Source organism: Triticum dicoccoides, chromosome 7B (genome assembly GCF_002162155.2).
Source record: "Triticum dicoccoides isolate Atlit2015 ecotype Zavitan chromosome 7B, WEW_v2.0, whole genome shotgun sequence".
NCBI lineage: Eukaryota > Viridiplantae > Streptophyta > Magnoliopsida > Poales > Poaceae > Triticum > Triticum dicoccoides.
The window spans coordinates 463,614,374-463,637,366 of NC_041393.1; the positions used below are offsets into that span (position 1 = coordinate 463,614,374).

At 40.5% G+C, this 22,993-nt stretch overlaps 3 protein-coding genes across 3 annotated transcripts in view; 2 read left to right on the top strand and 1 right to left on the bottom strand.

The window, feature by feature from the left end:
• LOC119337263 (probable Ufm1-specific protease) overlaps window positions 1-7,349 on the top strand; it is a 14,255-nt gene extending 6,906 nt beyond the window's left edge. The window contains exons 6-13 of the mRNA XM_037609381.1: window positions 1,452-1,542; window positions 1,649-1,771; window positions 1,872-1,919; window positions 2,010-2,086; window positions 4,376-4,464; window positions 4,594-4,705; window positions 5,559-5,661; window positions 6,878-7,349. Coding sequence (XP_037465278.1) covers window positions 1,452-1,542; window positions 1,649-1,771; window positions 1,872-1,919; window positions 2,010-2,086; window positions 4,376-4,464; window positions 4,594-4,705; window positions 5,559-5,661; window positions 6,878-7,107 — 873 coding nt within the window. The 3' untranslated portion in view covers window positions 7,108-7,349. The remainder of the gene's footprint in view (window positions 1-1,451; window positions 1,543-1,648; window positions 1,772-1,871; window positions 1,920-2,009; window positions 2,087-4,375; window positions 4,465-4,593; window positions 4,706-5,558; window positions 5,662-6,877) is intronic.
• Window positions 7,350-7,834: 485 nt separating this feature from the next.
• Window positions 7,835-15,938, top strand: LOC119340576 (glutamate receptor 2.7-like). The gene is made up of 7 exons (XM_037612505.1): window positions 7,835-8,275; window positions 11,611-12,508; window positions 12,691-13,129; window positions 13,505-13,808; window positions 14,327-14,733; window positions 15,094-15,367; window positions 15,400-15,938. Exons 1-7 carry the CDS (start codon window positions 7,999-8,001, stop codon window positions 15,642-15,644), a joined length of 2,844 nt encoding a protein of 947 aa, XP_037468402.1. The 5' UTR covers window positions 7,835-7,998; the 3' UTR covers window positions 15,645-15,938.
• Window positions 15,939-16,338: 400 nt separating this feature from the next.
• LOC119341005 (protein tesmin/TSO1-like CXC 5) lies at window positions 16,339-22,769 on the bottom strand. Its single transcript, XM_037612906.1, has 8 exons — window positions 22,266-22,769; window positions 21,505-21,588; window positions 20,578-20,755; window positions 18,857-19,165; window positions 18,544-18,632; window positions 18,096-18,199; window positions 17,218-17,595; window positions 16,339-16,779 (listed from the first exon to the last, which is right to left on the bottom strand). Exons 1-8 carry the CDS (start codon window positions 22,394-22,396, stop codon window positions 16,595-16,597), a joined length of 1,458 nt encoding a protein of 485 aa, XP_037468803.1. The 5' UTR covers window positions 22,397-22,769; the 3' UTR covers window positions 16,339-16,594.
• Window positions 22,770-22,993: the final 224 nt, after the last annotated feature.

Sequence of the window (22,993 nt, forward strand, 5' to 3'; positions counted from 1 at the left end):
GACATAGCGGACCCACTCCCTTTTTCGCTTCGGCCGGCACCCCCAGGCGACCCCCGGGGTCTTGGGTTCGGCTCGTGTTCGCCGGCTGTTATTTCGGCCCAAACCGGCGGTAAACGAGATCTTGGGGGCGCGACTGGGCCGATTTTCGGCGCCGGCGCTAAAAAATCGCCTTGGGGGGGGGGCTGTTGGGGGCGCGGCTGGAGTTGCTCTAACTCTAATAGATTATTATTTGATTTGAACGCTTTTAAAAACCTAATAATTCAGATAAAAGTTAAAAAAAGGCTAGTTAGGTCCAAAATCTCAAGATATGATATGAGAAGTGTCAGCATGTTATGGAGCTCCAAAGGTTCTTTACAACATACCGAAAGCTATATCAAAACTACAAGTGGGACTTTTAGAAACTTAGAATCAAGAGGTAATAGCAATCTTAGAAAAAGAGGTTGTAAATATGAATTCTCTGGTCACATCCCCAATTCTGCAAGGTGACAGCTGCTTAAATGTTGTCTTCTTGCCTTTGTTACTGAGAAAAGGAATCAAAACTTGAGCATCGATGCTTGAATAGTCCCTGGTTGGACTCTTGTGAGTTTTGGGGCATGTATGCACCTGTAAGAGCGTAGTAAGATTGAGCTCCAGATGGATTTTTGGTGGTGTGGCAAATGCTCCTTATTCTAAGGCCTTTTATCAGCCATTGTGTCCTTGACTTCACTAGGTTCTAGATTATTATTAGTTCATTTCTGAACTGAATATTATTGTGTGCTAATATTTAGTAGGTTGGCTGATGCACCAAGCACATAGCAGCAGCGAATCCTAGAGATCATCTTTTTAGGCAGAGATCACTTTAGTTTAGGATGCTAAGGGCAGGGTTTGTTAGGATGCAGAGGTTCTATTTCAAGTGTATAGTCAGTTCTCCCTGTTAAAGGGCACCATGTATGTCCTTGTTGCGAATGAGCAGTGGAATATGATTAGGCTCTGCCAGTAGGTAGATGAGGCCAAGTGTCCTTTATGGCTTTACCCAACTTTAAAATGTCAATCCACACAATTATATCAGGTGCTATCAAGTTTTCACAATTATGTCGTGAAGAAATGCACATCATATGTGTCCTGTTGCCACACTTGCCAATCTAGTAAAAAGCAGTATGAAATTTGCAATTCACTACTTCTAATGCAATCTAAAAAGTAAAAAGAAATAACAATCAACTACTCCCTCCGTTCCATAAAAGAATAGTTATGAACTAAAACCACGACAAGAATTATGGAACGGAGGGAGTAACATATAGCTCCGTGGATAGGGTAGTTTTCTTGTTCTGATATTTTGTTGTTGTAATTTCCATACAATAACATAATTTATTTGCATCATCAGCCATGATTTTCTTGCTATTTAATATATATCTGATTGCGTGCAGAACGTTATGGAATTTTGCCTCTAACATCGTTTCTTTAATTTTTTGAAGCTTTGTCCGTACCATTTTGTTCCTCCTGGGTTGCTTATTCCTCTAACAGCTATATACGACACAAGATACGGGGAGATTGAGGAAAAGCAGAGTATGCAATTTGCTCTGATGCTTTGATGTATTTTGTAGTTCTTGTTTTAACTTAGCATGACAGTGTACTTGGGTGTATTATTACAGTTTGCATCATAAATTTGTAGGTGAACTTAGAAGAAATCTGCACTTCAGGCTTGGTCTGCCCTTGGATCGTCCTTTGTTACGGACTTCTAATGCACTAACTTTTGGTGCCATGGAAAGGCGAGATAGAAGCTCATCTAAAAGTGGTATCAGTTATATTTTGTATTCTTCTTAGTTGTTCTGTTCCTTATCTTCCAGTTAGAAAATATTTTCCTGACACCCACTGTGATCTATCATTGAGACCAGGTTCCTCATTGCTTCGAGATGTCCACAAAGAAATTCCATCTAGTGGTGGTTAGTTGCATTAGTTCTTACTTTGAGAACACTAGCAAATTTGCTGAATTTGTAAGGGGATAATGGTTTTTAATTTCATGTTTATTGCAGTATCTGGAGGAATCATGTCATTGATTGATGGTTCATATGAGTATTACCATTACCTACATGATGGTATCGATGACAATGTAATGTTTGTTTTTGTACTTCAGGATCTCTCTATTAATTCTTACCTCTCTTCTCGACAGTTTGTTTCATATATATGTGTTCTATTGCCTAATGTGCACATATGTTAAATAATACCTAGGGTTTATTTGAGTATCTTGTTCAGTTCTTAGGCAGCAGGTATAGATCCTTTACCTTCATAACAGATTATAGATTCCCACCCCATGGCTGGATGTTAGTTTCTGCATTTCTTTCATCGGTGCTCGGAAGTCCTATCCCAGTAAGATGATAGACTATCACACCTGTCCATTTGATGGAATTAGATGTGACACATAAGCCTACTGCACAAGCAACGAGTATATTTTGCTTAGTCCGAATACATCTTATTTACCAAAAAAATAGAACATAACAATATACTAGAAAAAAGGTTATCTGTTTTACATACAAAATGCAACTGTAAAGAGGTTTGAAATTCAAATATCTGATTTGAAATATACAAATATTTATTTATGGTGTTATCAAATTCTTTGAAAATAGTACTCTTGGAGTAACTCCACTAGTGCATGTCACATGTTCTAAAATCGTGCCACACAGGATTTCATGTGATCTGGAAGTGGTAGAGGAAAGGAGGAAGAGCCCTGCCTCCCATGCCAGCTCACCAACATATATGTTATCCTGGTTTTAGTAACAAGCTTAATGGAGAGGTTCTTATCATGGATGTGGCTGAACAATGAACATCATCCCCACATACTGACGAGCTTAGTAACAACCTATTGGAGGTTTTCTTAGTGTCATGCCTTGGGTTACTGTTATATATATGTTTTCTATATATCTGCCACGCGCCCCCCTTTTCAACTGTTGCTTGCCGAACTGTATACAGCACGACTTGCAATCTTCTCAAACCAACCTATTGTGTACCTTATCTGACTGCGGTAGCACCTATGCTGATGACTGCTATTTTACCAGACAATTCTAATTGATATTCGTTTTTCTTTGAAATTAATGCTTCACATATACCCGTTTTTGCCTTTAAATTTGTAACCGAAACATGCTTTACTTTTAAAACATTTGTCAGAGAATTTCCTGTTATAAGCTTTATTATATGCTTGGTTGGTGCCCCTTTCTTCAGCTGAGGAGGACATAGAGAATGGTATTTCATGAGTTGCATTTGGAAAGCTTCTACCTGAAATTGCTCTGCTAGTTCCACTTCCATGTTTTGGTTTTGTTAATAATTCTGTAGTAACATAGGTGTCTTCTGCCCATTCATGTAGAGCTATGATGAATTATTGGAGGGCACATTGTAGTTGGCATTTGCTTTAAGCCTTGCAATTGCATTGTTAGAATTCGGAAAATAGGTCAAAAGTTGCTTGCTGTAGCACTAAATCAAGTGTTGGTATTACAGGGTGGACTTTTTTTTAATTATGCCTTCTGCTATAATAGCAATGCCTGGGGACTATGTTGTGTTTTGCTCGGGTACATTTAGGTAACATGTGCATACTGCATGCCCGGAACAGAATGTGATGAAGAACAATAGATGAGGAAAATAAAAATAAAATCATATGTCAAATCTGTTGGCTACTTCTAGATACTTCTGTTGTAGTCTAGTATTTCTTTTCTTTTCTCAACCTTTTTTTTCGAGAAAACGCAAAAGCTTTGTGTTTCATTGCATTGGAAAGATAGGGAAGTTACATCCTCCTAGGAGGCAAATGCTACACAGCTACAGGGAGGTCATTGGACATCCCAAGATGATGGCAAAATGTTCCTGAGCCCTTGAGCCCCAGCCTTTGCCCAGCATCTGGTCTCGTCCTTGATCCTGTCAACAAGCTCATTGAGCGATGGGTCTTCTCAACCTTAGCTACTGTTTTCTAGAGTCTTCTAGCTATGAGTAGCTATGAGTAGAATGGTGAATCTTAAGTAATGTTTTCTTGAGTTTTCTAGCCATAAGTAGAAGTGAGACGTGAAGGCTTCCCAAAGTCCTATAAATACAGGTCCTCACTACCTATAATAGAACTTGTTGTTCTTATCTAAGATCTTGGACTAGATCTTGTGCTCTAGGAGTTTAGGATTGAACTCCTACTGCATCAGCCCTATATCCGTCTCTAGAGCGATATCCACAACACATTGAAGTTGTTCCTTCAACACTTGTGTTGTACACATTGTAGTAGCAAGGTGGAGTTGCTCCTCCACAACTTTGTGCTGCTTCAGAATGCTACCCATTTTTGGCGTACCTAATTATATGGTTCAGGATGATTTTAAGTCTCAGTTTCTGTTGTGGCCTGTGGTGACAAGTCTTTGTTATCCTCCTTTTTCAGGGATGGGGATGTGCTTACCGTTCTCTACAAACAATCATGTCTTGGTACAGGCTACAACAGTATTCGTCTATAAATGTTCCTTCACACAGGTTTGACAGACTAGATGTTATCATGCCTATTTTTTCTACAATTGTTTAATAGTAACCTCTTTCTACAATGGTATAGCAGAAATTAAGATGCCAGGCTGATTAATATATTTGCTCCAACTTTCTAATCAGGGAGATCCAGCAAGTTCTTGTTGAAATTGGTGATAAGGATCCATCATTTATTGGATCTCGGGAATGGATTGGAGCGATAGAATTAAGCTTTGTGCTTGACAAACTTCTTGGTGTGAGTTTATATTTCTTTTGTGTTTGATGAATATTGTGCATGTTTGATGATGGTTTTCTTTTCTAAGAATGGCAACGGTTAGTTAGCAACTTACTGGCATCCTACTTCCAAACCCGAGCACCAGCATCTTAACATAAGCATCATCAACCCAGGGGTATGACCACATGGTCTCACAATGTTCATTGTTCGAAATACATTTTCATGAATTGCTGGAGGACATGAATGCAGGACTGTGGGTTGTATAAGTTCTAATATCACATCCTGAAGCTTGTTTGCAGTGTTGTCTGTAAACCTAGAAACAGTTCGAGTTATATAACTCAAGCTTTTGAACATTTTTCGTTTGTTACATGTTCTTGTGGACCATTTTGCTGTGTGAATTCAGATGTTGTGTCTGATCCACAAAATAATTTTGGGAGAAACTGAATTTCGGAGTAGGTCATTTTTTGTTCTTCCAAATATGTACCTTTAAGTCTTCTAGGTTTGTTGGTCCTAATCGTACTCGGTGCACAAACCAGTGGATAGCACTGGAAATGCCCTTGCCTTAGGATGTGAACGATCTTGAGTTGGAATTATTGTGCATTTGTTCTATTCGATTGGAATAAAATAGTAAAAGCATCAAAATGTCCTTTCACAAGGACTGGGACTTGACCCCAATATCTCTTGCACACAGGACTACACCAGTACATAGCAATTTTTAGGAATACACTAGTGTGTAGTTGATGTGCTTTTTTGTTATCATTAGTTGTGTTAATTTGAGAGGAGATAGTTAATTTAGTACACTCATGTGTCTTAGTCCTGTATCGATATCGTACTATATGTTATTGTTTTGGCTTAACGGAATTCGGTCATGCAGGCTAGTTGCAAGATAATTAACGTGAGATCTGGTGATGAGCTTCCTGAGAAATGCAGAGAACTTGCGATACATTTTGAAACCCAGGGAACTCCTGTAATGATTGGTACGTACTTATCTTTGATGCTATTGTTTACAGCTGCAATAAGTTGATAGGTATTATAAATGAAAACCACGGTTCCCCATTCATCTCAAGTTGTTATAAACCCTTGAAACCTATTTTCATGGATGCTATCTTCTTGAGGACTTTGGGTCAATTAACCTCATTCTGTCTGGTGCATAAAGCATTTCAGATTCATCCTGACATTTCATACCTACTGCATATCTTGAGATCTTTTTAAAACTTGGTGCATATCTTGAGTTGGTTTGTGTCTGCTCCCAAAAGTCGTCTTCTGTTCTGCTATCTTCATGGGAGGTTCGCGTCTGCTCCCACAACTCACCTTCTGTTCTGCTATCTTCATGAGACTATCGGTCGCTGTCTTCTATTTCCATGCACCAGCTTTTTTTTTAACTGAAAACTGCAGGGGAGGTCGCTGCCTTCTATTTCCATGCGCCAGCTCTTTTGATAGAACATGTTACATTTGTTACATAGAAAATGTTACAAACGAAAATTGTAACTTGTTACAAACGACATGGGAGATAGAACATTTGTTACATGTTCATGTTACATGATAATAGAACATGTTACATTTTTCGTTTGTAACATTTTGATAGAGGGCGCTGTCTTCTATTTCCATGCGCCAGCTCTTTTTTTTAACTGAGTAACAATCTGCCTGAACTCATGGAACAAGTCAAAGGCTTGGGGCGATAAAGGCAGATGAAAGAGGTCAAAAAGCTCCTGGGAGTTGAGGACCTCATTGAAAGAGATAAGATGGTTGGTGGCAAAGGAGTGTATTCTTTGAAATTTGAAGTCCATGAGAGGAGAGTGCCAAGAATCACTCCAAAACCTTATGCATAACACGCATAGTGTATACAAGTACTAAATGTATGGTGTGTTATCATAGGTCATGGTTGCTTTGATGTTCATTTTCAACTTGTGGCAATGTTTGTGCTGATTGACCAACAATAGCTGTGTTCCAAATGTGCGGTCATCTTGTTAGCAATCACTGTTTTCTCATCTATTTCAGCCACCTACATTTTCTAGACCATCCATGCATAACACTTCCTGATAAGCAAGAAATGACAATAAGATTAATCAAAATTGTGGCAGACACAGATAGATTAATCGAGTTGGATAATTCATGCAAAGTGGCTACACTTGGTTGCATAAATAAACATATTCTTATACTGATCCTTCTATTATTGTTGGTAATGAAATGCAGGTGGTGGAGTTTTGGCTTATACCCTTCTGGGAGTTGATTACAACGAAGCCAGCGGTGATTGTGCTTTTCTCATCCTCGATCCACACTACACTGGCGGTGATGACCTCAAGAAGATTGTTAATGGTGGATGGTGCGCGTGGAAGAAGTCTGTCAACAGCAAGGGTCGGAGCTTCTTCTTGAAGGACAAGTTCTACAACCTTCTTCTGCCCCAAAGGCCCAATATGGTGTGAGAACCAGGTAATTTTAGTGGTGTTGGTGTATGTAAGATCCAAGGGGGAGATCACAGATCAGTAAACCGTGTATCATCTGATTATTCGCAGACAGAGATTGGGTTGTGCCTTATTACCTCTGTTTTGAACTAAAACAGCGTTACTTATTTCCGAATGGAGTGCATTACTAACAACAGGCATTGGCCGACTCCATTCCAGCATGAATAAAATATCCAGCAATATCGTTATTGAGGCTGCATGAATCTCTCATCTTTCACGCATTCGCGTATGTATATAGCACGCATTTGGATTGTTTTTTTTTACTTTTCGCAGCGGGTGCATTTGAGCTCATGCGTGTTGAAGAAAAATACTCCGCTTTACTTGCATATAAATAAGCTCCTTGCTCCATATAGCAATTTTGCAATACCCGATGGCCATTGACTAACTAGAGTTATCTTAGAACAAGTACGATCCTCTGTCAGTGCCAGATGCGAGTTCTGACTTTTTCCTCGGGACCCCACTCGTCAAGGGCCAGAGACTAGCCAGATGAAGGGACATGACCAGCTCATGTTTCTTGGGGTTGCCACCGGGAATTTCCTCGAGTTTGCACTGGCACACGGCTCATGCTTCTTGTGGTTGTCACTGGGAACTTGCCTGATTTTTCACTGGCGTGTGCCATCACTTCAAAGTACAGGCATCTCCCAGTGTATATATACTTGTATAACAAGAAAGTACACCAGAACGGGGAGGTTGACATTTTAGTTGAGAGCTGACTGAACCGAGTGCAGTTTGACCTTCTCAGAATAATACCCGGCTTAATCTCCACTGCACCGGGAGCTGAAAGCCAGTGCTATAAGGCTATGCATTGGCACCGCTCACTCTGCACAACGTTTTTTAGCTCCGACTCCGAGGATGATGGACACGGCAGCAAGGGCAAGGATCACCTTGTGGTGGTCTTTGTTCCTCTTCCTCGGTCTGAGTTTTGCTCAGACTGCCGCAGAGGGCGAAGCGGGCACGCTTAAAGTCGGTGCGGTCCTGAATATGCGGTCTTTGCTGGGCAAGATGTCGCGTACCAGCATCTTGATGGCCATGGAGGATTTCTATGCTGTCCACAGAGATTACGCGACCAAGCTGGTTCTCCACATCAGGGATTCCAATGGTGGTGGCAATATCCAAGCTGCATCAGCAGGTACGTACGTTCATTATGATTTTACACTGAATATAACTAGGAAGTATATGAAGCAGCTGTAAGATTTGGGTCTGTATGATGAGGTGAAATCAAATCATGCAAATATTGGCTCATAGCATACAGTATATAACACAACACTTTTTTTTTCATAAACGGCGTTTTTATTATCTCAAAATGTAGCATCAAGCCGATACAAAGCATTTGGAGTATCACTCGGCCTCTGCATAACTAGGATGCACACAGCCAAACACCAAAAATCTGATAAAAAGGAAAGAAAAAAACGACAATTCGGCAACAGTAGAGTCCTATAGACCGACACTATGCCCATATCGAAACGGTTGGTGGACTAATCCGGAGATTATGCTGCCATTCATGTTGGGTAAAAACCTCTGTAGCCACCTGCTCCAACCGCGTACACACCGCCTTGAATAGCGGTTGGTACTCCGCACGATTGTAGCATAAACCACATATGAAGCAAGTGCGTGCAACGGAAGATAACCTGTAGAGGAGAAGCATTTTTGTCATTAAAAACCAAATCGTTTCTACATAGCCAAAGCGACCATACTAAGGCATACGCTCCCACCCTTGTTAGCGTTTTGAACCTATTTGAAATACCGTCCAACCAATGACCAAAAATATTGGCAACACTTGTGGGCGGATACAAAATTGACGCTATTTGGATGACTGACCACGTAGAACGCGCAAACTTGCATTGAAAAAAGAGGTGTTTGATTGTCTCGTCATGAGTACAAAAACAACACTTCTTACTTCCTGGCCAGTTGCGTCGTGCGAGGTTGTCTTTGGTTAGCACAACACCTCTACGAAGATACCACATGAATATTTTAACTTTTAGTGGAATCTTCGCCTTCCAGATTTTTCTTGTTATTGCTCATCGGTACCCCAGAATGCACGAGCGCACGATACATAAAGTCTACCGTGAAAGACCCCGATGTAGTAAGGTTCCAGAGAAACACATCACGGCCTTGCGTCAGGTTAATCAGATCCAGACGGGATAAGAGATTATGCCATGACATATGTCGGGCGCCAACCAAATCCCGCCGGAACGAAATATTCGGCGGGGATGAGCTAAGCACCTGCGCAATAGTATTGTTCTTATCGCGAGCAATGTTGTACAAAGCTGGATATTGTTCTCGGAGACTGGCATTGCCTAGCCAGATGTCTTCCCAGAAACGAATCTCCGACCCATCCTTTATCGCGAAAGACCCAAAGCGAAGAGTTGTTTCTTTGCTGCCATTAGGCCAGCCCAAAAGTGTGAGTCGCCAGATTTTCAATATGCCTGAGACACCGCCTTTTGGCCTAGATACTTGTTGCGCAGCATGGTTTGCCAAACACCATCCTCAGTAAGAAGTTTGAACAACCATTTACTAAGTAGGGCCTCATTTTTGACCTGCAGGTCATGAATTCCAAGGCCACATTGGTCTTTCGGCCTACAAACCACGCTCCATTTGGTCAGCCGATATTTTTTCTTTTCACCATCTCCTTGCCAAAAGAATCTGGACCTAAAATAGTCCAATCTTTGCAAGACCCCTTTTGGGAGTTGGAAGAAATAAAGCATATAGAGAACCATATTTGTGAGGACAGAGTTTATCAAAACCAGTCGTCCTCCAATTGAGAGCAACTTGCCTTTCCAACTGCTCAACCGTTTCTCTAGCCGCTCCTCTACATGCTTCCACTCTGCAATGGTGAGACGTCGATAATGAATCGGTATTCCCAGATATTTGATCGGGAATTGGCCAAGTGCGCAACCAAACAGGTCTGCATAATCGGCCGCCGCCTCAACGGCTTCTCCAAAGCAGAACACTTCGCTTTTATGAAAGTTAATTTTAAGACCTGACATTTGCTCAAACGTTGACAACAGGAGTTTCATGTTTCGAGCCTTGTCTAAGTCATGTTTCATAAAAAGAATTGTGTCATTGGCATATTGCAGAATAGAGAGGCCACCATCCACAAGGTGTGGCACTACCCCTGCGATTTGGCTGTCCTGCTTGGCGCACTCAATCAGAATAGCCAACATGTCAACCACAATGTTAAATAACATTGGGGACATGGGGTCACCCTGCCGTAGTCCTTTTTTTGTCCGAAAGTAATGACCTACATCATCATTAACTTTGATGGTCACACTACCTCGAGTTACAAAATTTTGGATCCACTGGCATCATTTTTCAGAGAAACCTTTCATCCTTAGGGCATGTTGGAGGAAAGACCGTTTGACCTTGTCATAGGCTTTTTCAAAGTCAATTTTGAATATTACTCCACTCAGGTTTTTCCGGTGCATCTCGTGGACGGTCTCATGCAGGATTACTACGCCATCAAGTATATTCCTTCCTTGCATGAAAGCCGTTTGAGATGGTCGGACAACATGGTCAGCTACCGAGTTAAGCCTATTCGTAGCCACTTTGGTGAAAATCTTGAAGTTTACATTAAGGAGGCATATGGGTCTGAACTGCTGGATCCGTTCAACCTCCTTAATCTTTGACAACAAGACAATCTCGCCAAAATTAGTCCTGAATAGCTCAAGTTGGTCGGCATGAAGACAATTGGATAACTCCATAAGGTCAGCCTTGATGATATCCCAGAAATTCTGATAGAATTCTGCGGGGAAACCATCTGGGCCTAGAGCTTTGTTATGTTCCATTTGGAACACTGCAGCTCTCACCTCCTCTTCCGAGAATGGTGCCGTAGGATATCATTTTCTTCTGCCGTGACTTGTGGAATGTCATCTGTTCGGGTCTCGTCAAGGGTGAAATTCCCTTCAGCCGGCGCTCCGAACAGAGATTTGTAGTAGGTGGTGATATACTTCTTGAGCTCCTCCTGACCTTCAATCCGCCCCTCATCTTGTTGGAGACTATAAATACATTTCTTCCTATGCCGCCCATTAGCAACCAATTGGAAGTATCTTGTATTATTATCACCCATCAAAATGAAATCGGCTTTGGATCTCTGGTAGTATTTGATCTTTTGCATTTACTGTAAAGAACACTTTGGGGGTTAGTGTAAAGAAAACAAATACTGGATGTAAGTATCCTTCTTCTTTAGTGTCTCTTTTGCATTTATTATTGTGTACTGCCAATGCAAGTCTTAAACCATTCTGGGTTTTTAAATGCATATAAAAGGAGTCCCCCCAAAATTACAAGTTGCAGATCTATACAAGGATTTTATGCCGCTCAATCCCTAAATTCACCGGTACCATAAGAAATGACAATATAACCCAGGTCAATACATTAGCATTTCTACTTGCACTTGATATGTTGCTACTGTAATCTAGAAAAATGCTTTCATAATTAATATTTCTCGTAATTGCATTGATTGCACAGCTATTGATCTGCTGGAGAATCACCATGTCCAAGCTATCATTGGTCCAGAAAAATCCGCGGAGGCCACTTTTGTGTCTGATATTGGGAATAACAGTCAAGTCCCCGTTATCTCCTTCACGGCAACGAACCCCGCCCTTTCATCTGCCAATGTGCCATATTTTTTGCGCGCAACATTAAGTGATGCTGCCCAAGTGAATAGTATTGCTGCTCTCATCAAAGCATTTGGCTGGAGGGAAGTTGTGCCCATATACGAAGATACGGACTACGGTAGAGGCATCGTACCGTACCTGGTGGATGCACTCCAAGAGTTCGGAGCTTCTATGCCGTATCGGAGTGTGATAGCTCAGTCAGCAAGCAGTGACCAAGTTGAGCAAGAACTATACAAGCTAATGACAATGCAGACAAGGGTCTACATTGTGCATATGTTACCAACCACTGGTTCCATCCTCTTCAAAAGGGCCAAGGAGATCGGAATGATGACCGAAGCCTATGTGTGGATTTTGACGGATGGAATCGCAAATGTCGTCAACTCGCTAAGCCCTTCAGTTCTTGATGCAATGGATGGTGCATTGGGTGTGAGGTTCCATGTACCTAGATCAAAGGAACTTGATGATTTCACTGCAAGATGGAATAAGAGGTACAGACAAGACTACCCAGATGACTCACTATCGCAACTAAGCATTTACAGCCTCTGGGGTTACGATGCTGTTTGGGCCCTGGCACAAGCAGCAGCGAAAGTTAGAATGACCAGTCCCACATTTCAGAAGCAGCAATACAGAAAGAACTCAACCTGTGTTGGAACTTTGGGTGTTTCTACAGTTGGTCCAAAACTCTTGGATGCAATCTTGCAATGCAAGTTCAGAGGCTTGAGTGGTGATTTTGACCTCAGAAACAGACAGCTCCAGAAATGTAGTGGTAAAGCTGCTGCCTTGTGACCATGAGGTCATGGGTTCAAGTCCTGGAAACAGCCTCTTACAGAAATGTAGGGAAAGGCTGCGTACTATAGACCCAAAGTGGTCGGACCCTTCCCTGGACCCTGCGCAAGCGGGAGCTACATGCACCAGGTTGCCCTTTAAACAGACAGCTCCAGTTTTCCACATTCCAGATAATTAATGTGGTTAGAAGAGAATCAAAAGAAATAGGTTACTGGACAGCAAAGCAAGGAATATTCAGGAACCTGAATCAAGATGTATCAGCACACACATACTTAAACCCTATGCCTGATCTCAACCCAGTGGTTTGGCCAGGACAAACACATATAGTGCCTAAAGGATGGCAAATTCCTACTAATGGGAAGAAGCTCCGAGTAGGTGTACGGACAAGTGGATATCCTGAGTTTATGAAGGTGCAGAGGGACCCTGTCACCAATGCGATAACGGCAACAGGATATGCGATAGATGTATTTGAAGAGGCGATAAAGAAACTCCCGTATGCAGTACCTTATGAATATGTATCATTTGATGCACTCGGAGTAAATTATGGGAGCTATAATGATTTTGTCTACCAAGTTCCTCTTGGGGTAAGATTTTTTTTTTCTCACTATCTTACGTTACTAAGTTGAAGAAATTGCATATGCTCGATTTTTAAGGTGATAGTTTTTTTATGCGCATGCACATTTTTCCCATTGGTACGACATGATAATGTTTTAGCAAAAAAAAAAGGGTTTGAAAACCCTCCTTTGTTTACTCTAAACAACTTTCTCCACCAAATACTCCTACTAGATGTGATTGGTACTAATGTTTCTTCTCAGCTATGGTAGAATTGCTTCATGTAACTGAAGCCACTGTCTGGTAGTATGGCTCCCACAATCCTCATATAGCAATGAGTAGTATACGTCATTGATTAAAAGTAACTTGGCTTTGTACTCACACATCAGTAAACAACATGCTTGCAGGTGTATGACGCAGCAATTGGGGATATAACCATCAGGCACAACAGAACATCTTATGCTGACTTTACACTACCTTATACTGAATCTGGGGTAGCAATGATCGTGCCAGTCAAAGACGATACGAATAAGAACACATGGATTTTCTTGAAGCCATTAACTGGTGACTTGTGGTTTGCAAGCATCGCATTTCTCATCTACACAGGAATTGTTATCTGGCTATTGGAGAGACGAATAAGAAATGCAGAATTGACTGGTTCATTCTTCCACCAGCTTGGGACAGCAATATATTTCTCCTTCTTTGCAGACAGTGAGTGGTGATATCAGATTTATCATTTCCAGACAAAATATTGCATTTTTATATGACAGCAGATTATCCAGCCAGATTTTTAAAATATTGTACTCCCTCCGTCCGGAAATACTTGTCATCAAAATGGATAAAAGGGGATGTATCTAGACGTATTTTAGTTTTAGATACATCTTTTTTTATCCATTTTGATGACAAGTATTTTCGGACGGAGGGAGTATTTGCCGTATATGATAGATTATAACCAGATATTTCACAAATTTGTGAATTAATAACTGATTCTTATTTAGGAGAAGAAAATAGACCTGAATTACATATTATTGAAAGTGAGCAGGAACTGGTATATAAGTCTGAAAGACCTGAATATATTCTTAGCTGCAGTATTTTACCATAAATTTTATCCCAGGATTGTTTGATTTTTCATAGTATATGAATGGGAAAAATACTGTCATACTAAGAGTGATCCAGTATTCATGTTTTGTTTGAAGTTGCTGATAAATGGGTTGTTCATCATTTTGCAGGGGAAAGGGTAGAAAGTATTTTGGCTAGATTGGTTGTTGTTGTATGGGTCTTTGTACTTCTCGTAATTACATCAAGTTATACGGCCAATTTGTCATCGATGCTGACAGTGCAGAAGCTTCAACCCACAGAAACAGATGTTCATGAACTCCTGAAAAGAGGAGAGTATGTAGGGTACCGTACTAGTTCTTATGTAAGGGAACTACTAGAACAACTTGGTTTTGAGAGAAGTAAGATCAGGGCGTACACTAATCCAGATGATTTTGCTGATGCACTTGATAAAGGGAGCAAAAATGGTGGAATCGCAGCCGCCATACATGAAGTACCATACATCAAATTATTCCTCGCTAAGCATTGCAAAGGTTACACGATGGTTGGACCAATTTACAAGTCTGAAGGTTTTGGCTTTGTAAGTAACCTATATACAAAATACACTTTGCACATTATATACCTCTCTCAACTGTTAAGGACAGACATCTAGGAATCATAAACTAGAAAGCTGCTCTCAATCTGTTTTATGACAACCGTCCCTCAGAATACGGCTAGTCCCATGGAATTAGAACAACTGTCATAAAACTATAGGCACTTGTTTTATGAATCATGAAATATTGTTAAAACTATAGGCACTTGTTTGCAAAAAGTTAGCATTTATTTATCTTGAACATATTTTATTTTTATATTTATGAAGACTATGAAATATTCATTTCATTTATAAAATGAACAGCCATCACTTAACCAGTTAGTTTGAATATGTCATACTTTTGCATAGGCGTTCCCCAAGCGATCCCCTGTGGTTGACGACTTCTCAAGGGCGATCCTCAAGATAACAGAGGGAGATGCTATCATTCAGATAGAAAAGAAATGGATTGGAGATGAACATGCCTGTAAGAACGACGAAACCATCATCAGCCCGAGCAGTCTAGACTTCAAAAGCTTTTTAGGGCTCTTTCTAGTCACAGGAGTTGCTTCAACTTCTGCCCTTCTGATAACACTGGTGATGTTTCTCTACAAGAACAAGCACAAGATGGGGATCAACATAGGCCGTGATCAGGTTCAGCGGGGACATGGAACTGAGCTCGTAACCAAACGGATTCAAGAACGCGCAGCAGATTCCGACATACTGCGCCGAATGATTCAGATGACCACACCTGCCAGAAAGAGATAGAAATATCCACAGAACACACAAGCTCATGTTCAGAGGTCCAAACAAGCTCAGATTCTGAACCTCAGGGGACAAGCAACAGTTTTGCAGCACACGCTAAATCCGAAGCAGATATTCTCCACCCGAGTCCACTCTCGCCCTATACTCGAGATGCCTAACATCATGCTGCTATGACAACTATTCATACAAAATTTGGTGCAAAAATACAACCGTGCATGTTCTGTAAAAAAAGGGAAAAAAATTCGGTGCAGCATGAAATAAGTACTAGTATGCCGTTCAAACCGTAACAACTTGGCTTTTCGTGCAGGACGCGTATATGGTCATATTTTTGCACCAAATTTTGGAAGGATACTTTTTACAGCATGATGTTCATGCATGGTTCTTTTCAAAAATAAATCATGTCTCTTCTTAAGCAGAGAAAACGCATCTCGAGTATAGGATGTGCAGTGGAAACAGGCAATTTTTGTGCTAAGCCAGCGTAATTCAGGCTCTCATGTTGCCAGTATACATGTTAGGCGTGTTGTGCGAGGCTTGGAGGCTACCGGGTCTATTTTGACATGCTAACGTTCACGCCGACATGTCAATGCAATAGTAATCGAACAGAAGCTTATAGCAGGAAAAAAAGACGTTCAGTATCTTAGTGTATAGATAACTTAATTTGCGAAACAGCTTCATCATCTACCCACGCAAGCCTTTTGCGTGTTCGCGAAAAAATTAACTCCAATATCTCTAGCAGAGAAACAGGTATAAGAACAAACTTGTCGAAGGCATGTGGTAATCACTGGTTCCACATATTAGCAAGAGCGGAGGACCGTGCTCACCACCAACTCCAAACGTTACAAGTAACAAAAATAAGAAGAAAAGAATATGAAAATCATTAGTATCGATCAAATTAATTACACAATCACAAGGGACACATCTATCTTTGCCTACTTTTACACCTCGGGACTGACCGATGCTACAATGGCGGGCCGGTTGCCGGAAACCGGCAACATTGACTATAACTATCCACATATACACATGAATAGGGTGGCTTTGTTATTACAAATTTCGTGGGTGAACCTACTGCTTTAGCAGTCACGCTGACTCTGGCCTTCTAATCAACAATCTATGCAGAGGGGTCACTTGTTCTCGGATTCTCGGGGCCGCCGGGGGCTTTTGGCCTTTCCACAGCTTCTGATGGAAGGGAACTCACACCGGGGCCGGTGGTTGCTCCATGGTTTCTTCGAGCATCCAGCTCCATAGCGGGCTCGGATGATGTGTTGGCTTCTGTCATCCCGGCTGAATTATTGGCTGCAAGTACATGTGAGGCAACAGAATAAAACGTTAGGGTTTACAGTGTATCTGGTCTGGGCTGAAACATCATGCTGGACAAGAATGGGATGCTAAATATTTTGTTCACAGTCGATATGAACTACTCGACTAGTATTATTCTTTGCGCCTGCACTCGACAAGAGCTCACCACCTGGAGTCATGATATCTGCTCACTATCAACTGTTATCGAGACTCTGTGTAGTTCTGATTTCATCAGGAAAGTCATAACTGAGACTCATTATGTTGATTTTTCTTTGTGAAGGTCATTTATTTTAGAATGGCCAATTTGAAAACCAAGTGCAATAGCAAGGGTGAATTTACTTGCAATGTACCCAACTGTAACAAGCTGGATATCTCAGATCAGTGTCAAGTCATCAATATGGAAGGGTAGAAAGATCTTAGCAAAATTATTCTCACCATTTATCTTCCCGCGTGTGATAAGCAGCCGGAGGTAGTCTCGAAACCCTGTCAACACCGTCTTTTCTTGCAGAGCGCTTAGCTCTGGAGTGTCCTGATCATAAAATGCTGATGGAAATGAAGTCCTATAATCTGATCCAAACGCGGTGCCCTGCTCGTCACACAATAGTGCCTGTGTTCCTGGAGAGGCAGGTCTATAATCCTCTTGGGTGTTATTGCAAGGTGATTCGAGATCACCAGCAGTCCGCTGATCTATATGGGTTGCAACATCAGGTTGACTAACACCACCATTCTGAACTTCACGGTTTTTCATCTTATCATTGTTTAGGTCAGCATTTGTGTAAATTCCCCTCTCTACTTCCATCTCGACTTTATTGTCTGCAAATGTGAATGACACTATAGCTCAAAATAAATCTGGATCGACAGCACTGCTGCCTGCATTAGGTGCTTAAACAAAAATGTTATTCCTTTGAAATTTGCAACAAAGTGATCGTTCAAACTAGATATATCTTTGATGAAGCAAAGTTATTCTTCTACATGCAGGCATTTAGTTAATGAGAAACCAGAAAACAGGTAGCCAAACTAATGCAAATGATATCTCAGAAGTTCTGATAATAATATTTATACTCTTGTTTTATTAATTATAACAACTATGGAAGAATCTGAAATACTATATCTATGTCCAATTAACATGTTAGTTTAGGTGCCAGGTTTGGTTATAAGAAAAATCAATACAAACGAAAAGATGTTCTGTTCCTGAACACAAAGGTAGTTTTATCTTTTCACCAAGAATACTTGAATAGTTCGCCTAATTTGAGTGCTCGCTAACGGAATTTATGAAAATAACCAAGTCAAATGAAAAGGATAAAAGAAGTTACCAGCTATTGTCAGGAATGTTTCTGTTGCCTTTCTGCATACAATCACCAAATGATTTGCAAGATCATTAACATCCGTAGGATGGATAGTGTTTGCTAGCGGAGACCTATAAAAGTGCATATTTTATTAATAAGCAATGCACGAAAGAGGCATCAATGTATAACTGCATTGACATCTGCTCTTTCGTAACCGATAATTTTACAAGGCACTACCTACTTTCATAAGCTATAGAGCGGGCAGTAAAAAAAATAACTTCAACTATTGACAAGTAAAACTATCTTGCTTGGTCTAATGAAAACAATATTTTAGTGAAAGACATATACATTGTTGCTATTAATTTGGCTAGGAGTTTAGTTGGATCAGTTTTGTTCTAAGGTTTTATTCATTTATTTATTTTTGCAAGGAGGTTATCCAGTATGCAAATTAACCAGTCCAGCATTTTTTACTTACCTATAGACCATTTTAGATCTACTCTGATAACCAATACAGCCTTCAAGTCCACTAGAAGAAGCAACTTGTGAAGCGTCCAAGTGGTTAGCCTAGAACACATGAAACAATTACCAGCCATCAAAATTTATAGATGAAGTTAGATAAAAATCAGTAACAGTGATCAAGTGGATGTACACCCAACTGGATTTTGACACAACCAGGCAGAAATAAAAGGATACTACCAACGAAATAGATGTGTTACACAAGATCAGAATTTAATATGTCAGATTATTTGAAGTTGCAGAACCAGTCAGCCAGCTAATCTTGAAATTACCTCTGGACCAAGGGGGTCTTCTGGGTGTCTTTTTCTGCGTACAGGTGAATATTTATACCCAGAGGATCCAATGGCACCATTCAGAGTGACGTTAGCTGCTTGCTGAACGTTATTTTTATCAGATGCATTATCCCCTTGAATTATAGCCTGTAGCTCCTCACTTCCTTCGAAGTTCTTGCAATCCATACATTTACAATTCTTGGAACAAAGGATATTTGCTTGAAAGCATTCACAGTACTTCTTGAGACACCCTGATTTTTTGCAGTGACAACCTTTATTATGTTTTGGAACTGAAGGTGCTCCAGCATCCTGATGGCAGCGAAGATTAGTTAAATGCACGAAAAAGAATCACAAGAAAATATTTTATTTTATTTTATTTAAATGCAGTAAAATTAATTATTATTTATTAATAAGACAATTAAATAAATAATGCAAAAGGAGAGGCAGGTCAGACTAAAATATGGAACATAAGATAGTCAATTTAACTAGATGGGCAGGACAAACGGGATTCCGGTTCAGGCATCAATATATAATGCAAAAATTAATGTGAGCTATTGGCGTTTCCATCTGAAAGGAAGCAATCATGAAAGCGGAGCCAATGAAGCGGAACTGATAATGTTGGGCTTCGGTAATGAAGAAATTGGTAGAGTATAATGCCCCAATACCCAAGGTTTTACCCGCAAGGTTCGTCCATGGAAAGTGACTCATGGCCTAAGATTAAGCCAAAAGGCATAAATGAACATGTCCCTGTTACTGACTGTTGCAATGAAATCTGCCTACTGGTCGCCTACACACCTTTGGGCACGGGAATGATCATCAAACAGACCGTTGCGTGGCACTAGGAATAAAACGTCTGGCACAGATGTGCCAAACAAGGAGGAAGTGGAGCCGGTTTTCAAAATGATAATGATGTATTGAGTTGAGAGATAAAACAGTGAGATAATTCTTGGATTTGAATTATAACCCAAGAATAGTATTCCTTCTTCTGGCCTCCAGTCTCTGTACTTTTCTCCTCACATAAATAAATTTTGTTCTGCAGCCTCTTTTTATCGGATTGGCAAAAACAAATCATGTGCAGCAACTAAAAACAACCGAATACATCTTTACATAAAACTTGAGAAATCAGTTTCTGCACTTGGTTAATAGTTGGCAGAGATTGGATGTTCTATATGTATAACCAAAACATTACGTGCTAATTGGAAATATATGATCTTTAAGATACAGATAGTCCACTAGAGTTTCTGCATGAATACCACGTAATTCAGAAGCCTACTGTGACACATTTCATACAAACTAACTGTTAATACCGAATAGTCTTCAAATAATCATGCAATGTGCTTTGTTGATCAATGTTTAGTACAAAATCATCAAGTTCAGTTCATACAAATATGCTCATGTTCGGTTCAAAAAAAAAAAAAAAAATCTCATGTTACTCGTTCTTGAATAGGTTCTTTAAGTATGGTTTATGGACTGTCCTTGGCATCAATTCTAGGATTCTTTCGAACTTACAGCCTTACGGCATGCTTAATAGGCGTGTACAGAAGCATACCTTGTAAGTTGTAACACATAATTATTAATCGTGTAGGAACATCATAAAAACGATGGTAGAAGTGCAGAACTGATGTTTCTTATGTGTCAAAATTCAATTATCCATTTTATATAACCTCACTTCTACTGTTGTATGATGCATTTAAACTATTCTACAAGGGGAAAGAATGTACCTTCCGAACACTAAGAGTACTTGGAACGTTTTCGATCTTAGGTTGAAAAGCCTTTGGATTCCGTAGCTTAGTACTGTTAATAGCCTCCTGCCTAGCATGTTCATTCTCAACTTTATTTCCACATTGTTTACAATTGCAGCCATCGCAATAAAGTCCTGCTGCAAAACACTCACAGTACCTAATAAATAAATATCAAGTCAGTGATTGCACCTTCTATTCAAAAGATATTAAATTTGATAATAAATGAGTTCATTTATAAATTGGATGGGATTAGTCAACTAACCATATAGAACAAGAAACCTTAAATTTTACATGAATGTGTTAAAACAATAAAACTGCCAAAGTGGTAGTTTGGTATAAACTTGAGAATACAACATTACCATAGACCCCCCAAAATAAAACAAGAGCATGAAAGTTGAACCTACGAATCTGTTTTCAAAACAAACTGATCTTACTAGTTAAGCTCAATGTATTTTATGCTTCATATTTTTGCCAATGACTACAAACATCACTTTGGACCAAAAGGAAACACAAAGTTTCTACACACATCACAATGTGATATGCTACCTGCGAATTCTCCATTAATGAGGACAAGGGAAATGGAGGAAGCTATGTTACTGTAATTGATCATCTTATTCCTATCTACTCCCTCCGTCCCATAATGTAAGACGTTTTTTCACTACACTAGTGTCAAAAAACGTCTTACATTATGGGACGGAGGGAGTACTTGATATCTTAAAAGGTACAGGACGTTTCCTTTTTTTTCAAATGACACCACACAGTTTAGTTAATCACTAACACAACGCTAATTTCCTTGCATGACAATAGAATGTTATAGTATGCATTTGCAAAGGTTCACTTAAACTGAATATTTCTATTACTTCATGTGCATTGTAAAGACAAATACTCATGTGCTAGAAAACTCACAGCTTTAGGCAGTGTGAATTTTTGCAATTGCACTGCTTCTTTCTCTTTGGTGGAGTAACACTCTTAATTTCAACCACTGGCTTTCTGGAAAATACAAGTAAAAAACAGATCATTAGTAACGAACTTTTTATAGATGCAGTATTGTGCTTGCATTTGTTATATCTGACCAAAGAAGCAATAAAGTGACTCATGAGTTACAAGCAACAAAGTGGTTCTACAAGTACCAATAACATCACGGAATTTTGTTTCCCTTAAGAATGGAGATACGGAGATGGCTCTACTATAACAGTGAGATTTTAGCAGATTCTTTCCATCAGCGCTTCTAGGTACAAGACCCATCAAGGCAAAAAAAAGCAAGCAAAGCATGGCATCATGGTGAATGATATATAGCCAACGTTCTTCTCAATGCATAGCACTTCAAGTAGTAGCATTTTTGTACTTAAATTCAAACCCTAAAAGTCAGATAGCAAATTCAGTAACCACAGCCTTGTCACTAGCTAGTGTGTCCAATATACTACAGGCCAGTGCAGACTAGCATCACGTCCACAAACATATCAAATCTCAAACTACCAAAATTTCTCTAACCTCAAAAAAAAAAAAAAAATCCTTCCTGGCTCCATAAGACAGCAATTTTTGCTTGAAAATCACACTGGCAAAATAAAATTCAAAACGCCTCAATCGAGCCAAGTTCTTCATGCCACCACGTGAGCAAAGAACAGAGGCAGATTTCAAATTGTGAAAGCAAAACAGTAATTGCTTACATAGGCGTGAAGGAGACTGGCCACCTGGCCGAGTGCATCAGAGGATGCGCCGGGGCCACTGCCCTCGGCTGCGGCGGCGCAGCTGCAGGGGGCGCCGGAGGCTGGGCGTTGTGCTGCTTCTCCGGCTCCATCGCGAATCAAAGAAATTCCCACCCGTTTAGGTCAGGGAAACGGATTTCCCGGGCGGGCTCTCCGATTGAGGCGCCCAAACAGCCCCAGGGGACCTCGGAACCGAGCCCTCGCGCGCTGGCCCGCGGAATTGGCAGGGTTTGGATCAAGAAGCCAAGAACCCGAGTTCTTGGGCGACTCCGGACTCAACAGCAGAGGAGGAAGCCGGAGAAATGAAGGGCGCCAAGAGGAGGGATCAAATCCAGGGAGCTGAATCCGGGAGGGGCGCGAGGAGGATTTGGAGGAGAGGAATTCGTGCCGCGGGCGGATTCGGGAGGGGGAGGAGGAGGAGGGGGGCAAAGGGTGGAGGAAGAGCTGATGGGCAACGCAGGCAGGAGGAGGTCTGTTTGGTCTCTCCCGAGTTTTTGAATCTCATGTGTTATATTCCGACTTACTTTCCTTTTTCTTTCGTGCCGATGCTGCTTATTTACTGTTTTTACTATACCAGCGGGTTTTATTTCGGCCTTTATTTTGTTTATTTATTATCTACACGTATGAATTGTCAGCTGTAAATTTATTTTTCTTCCTTTTTTCAACTTACTTGTGCATTTGAGCGGTAG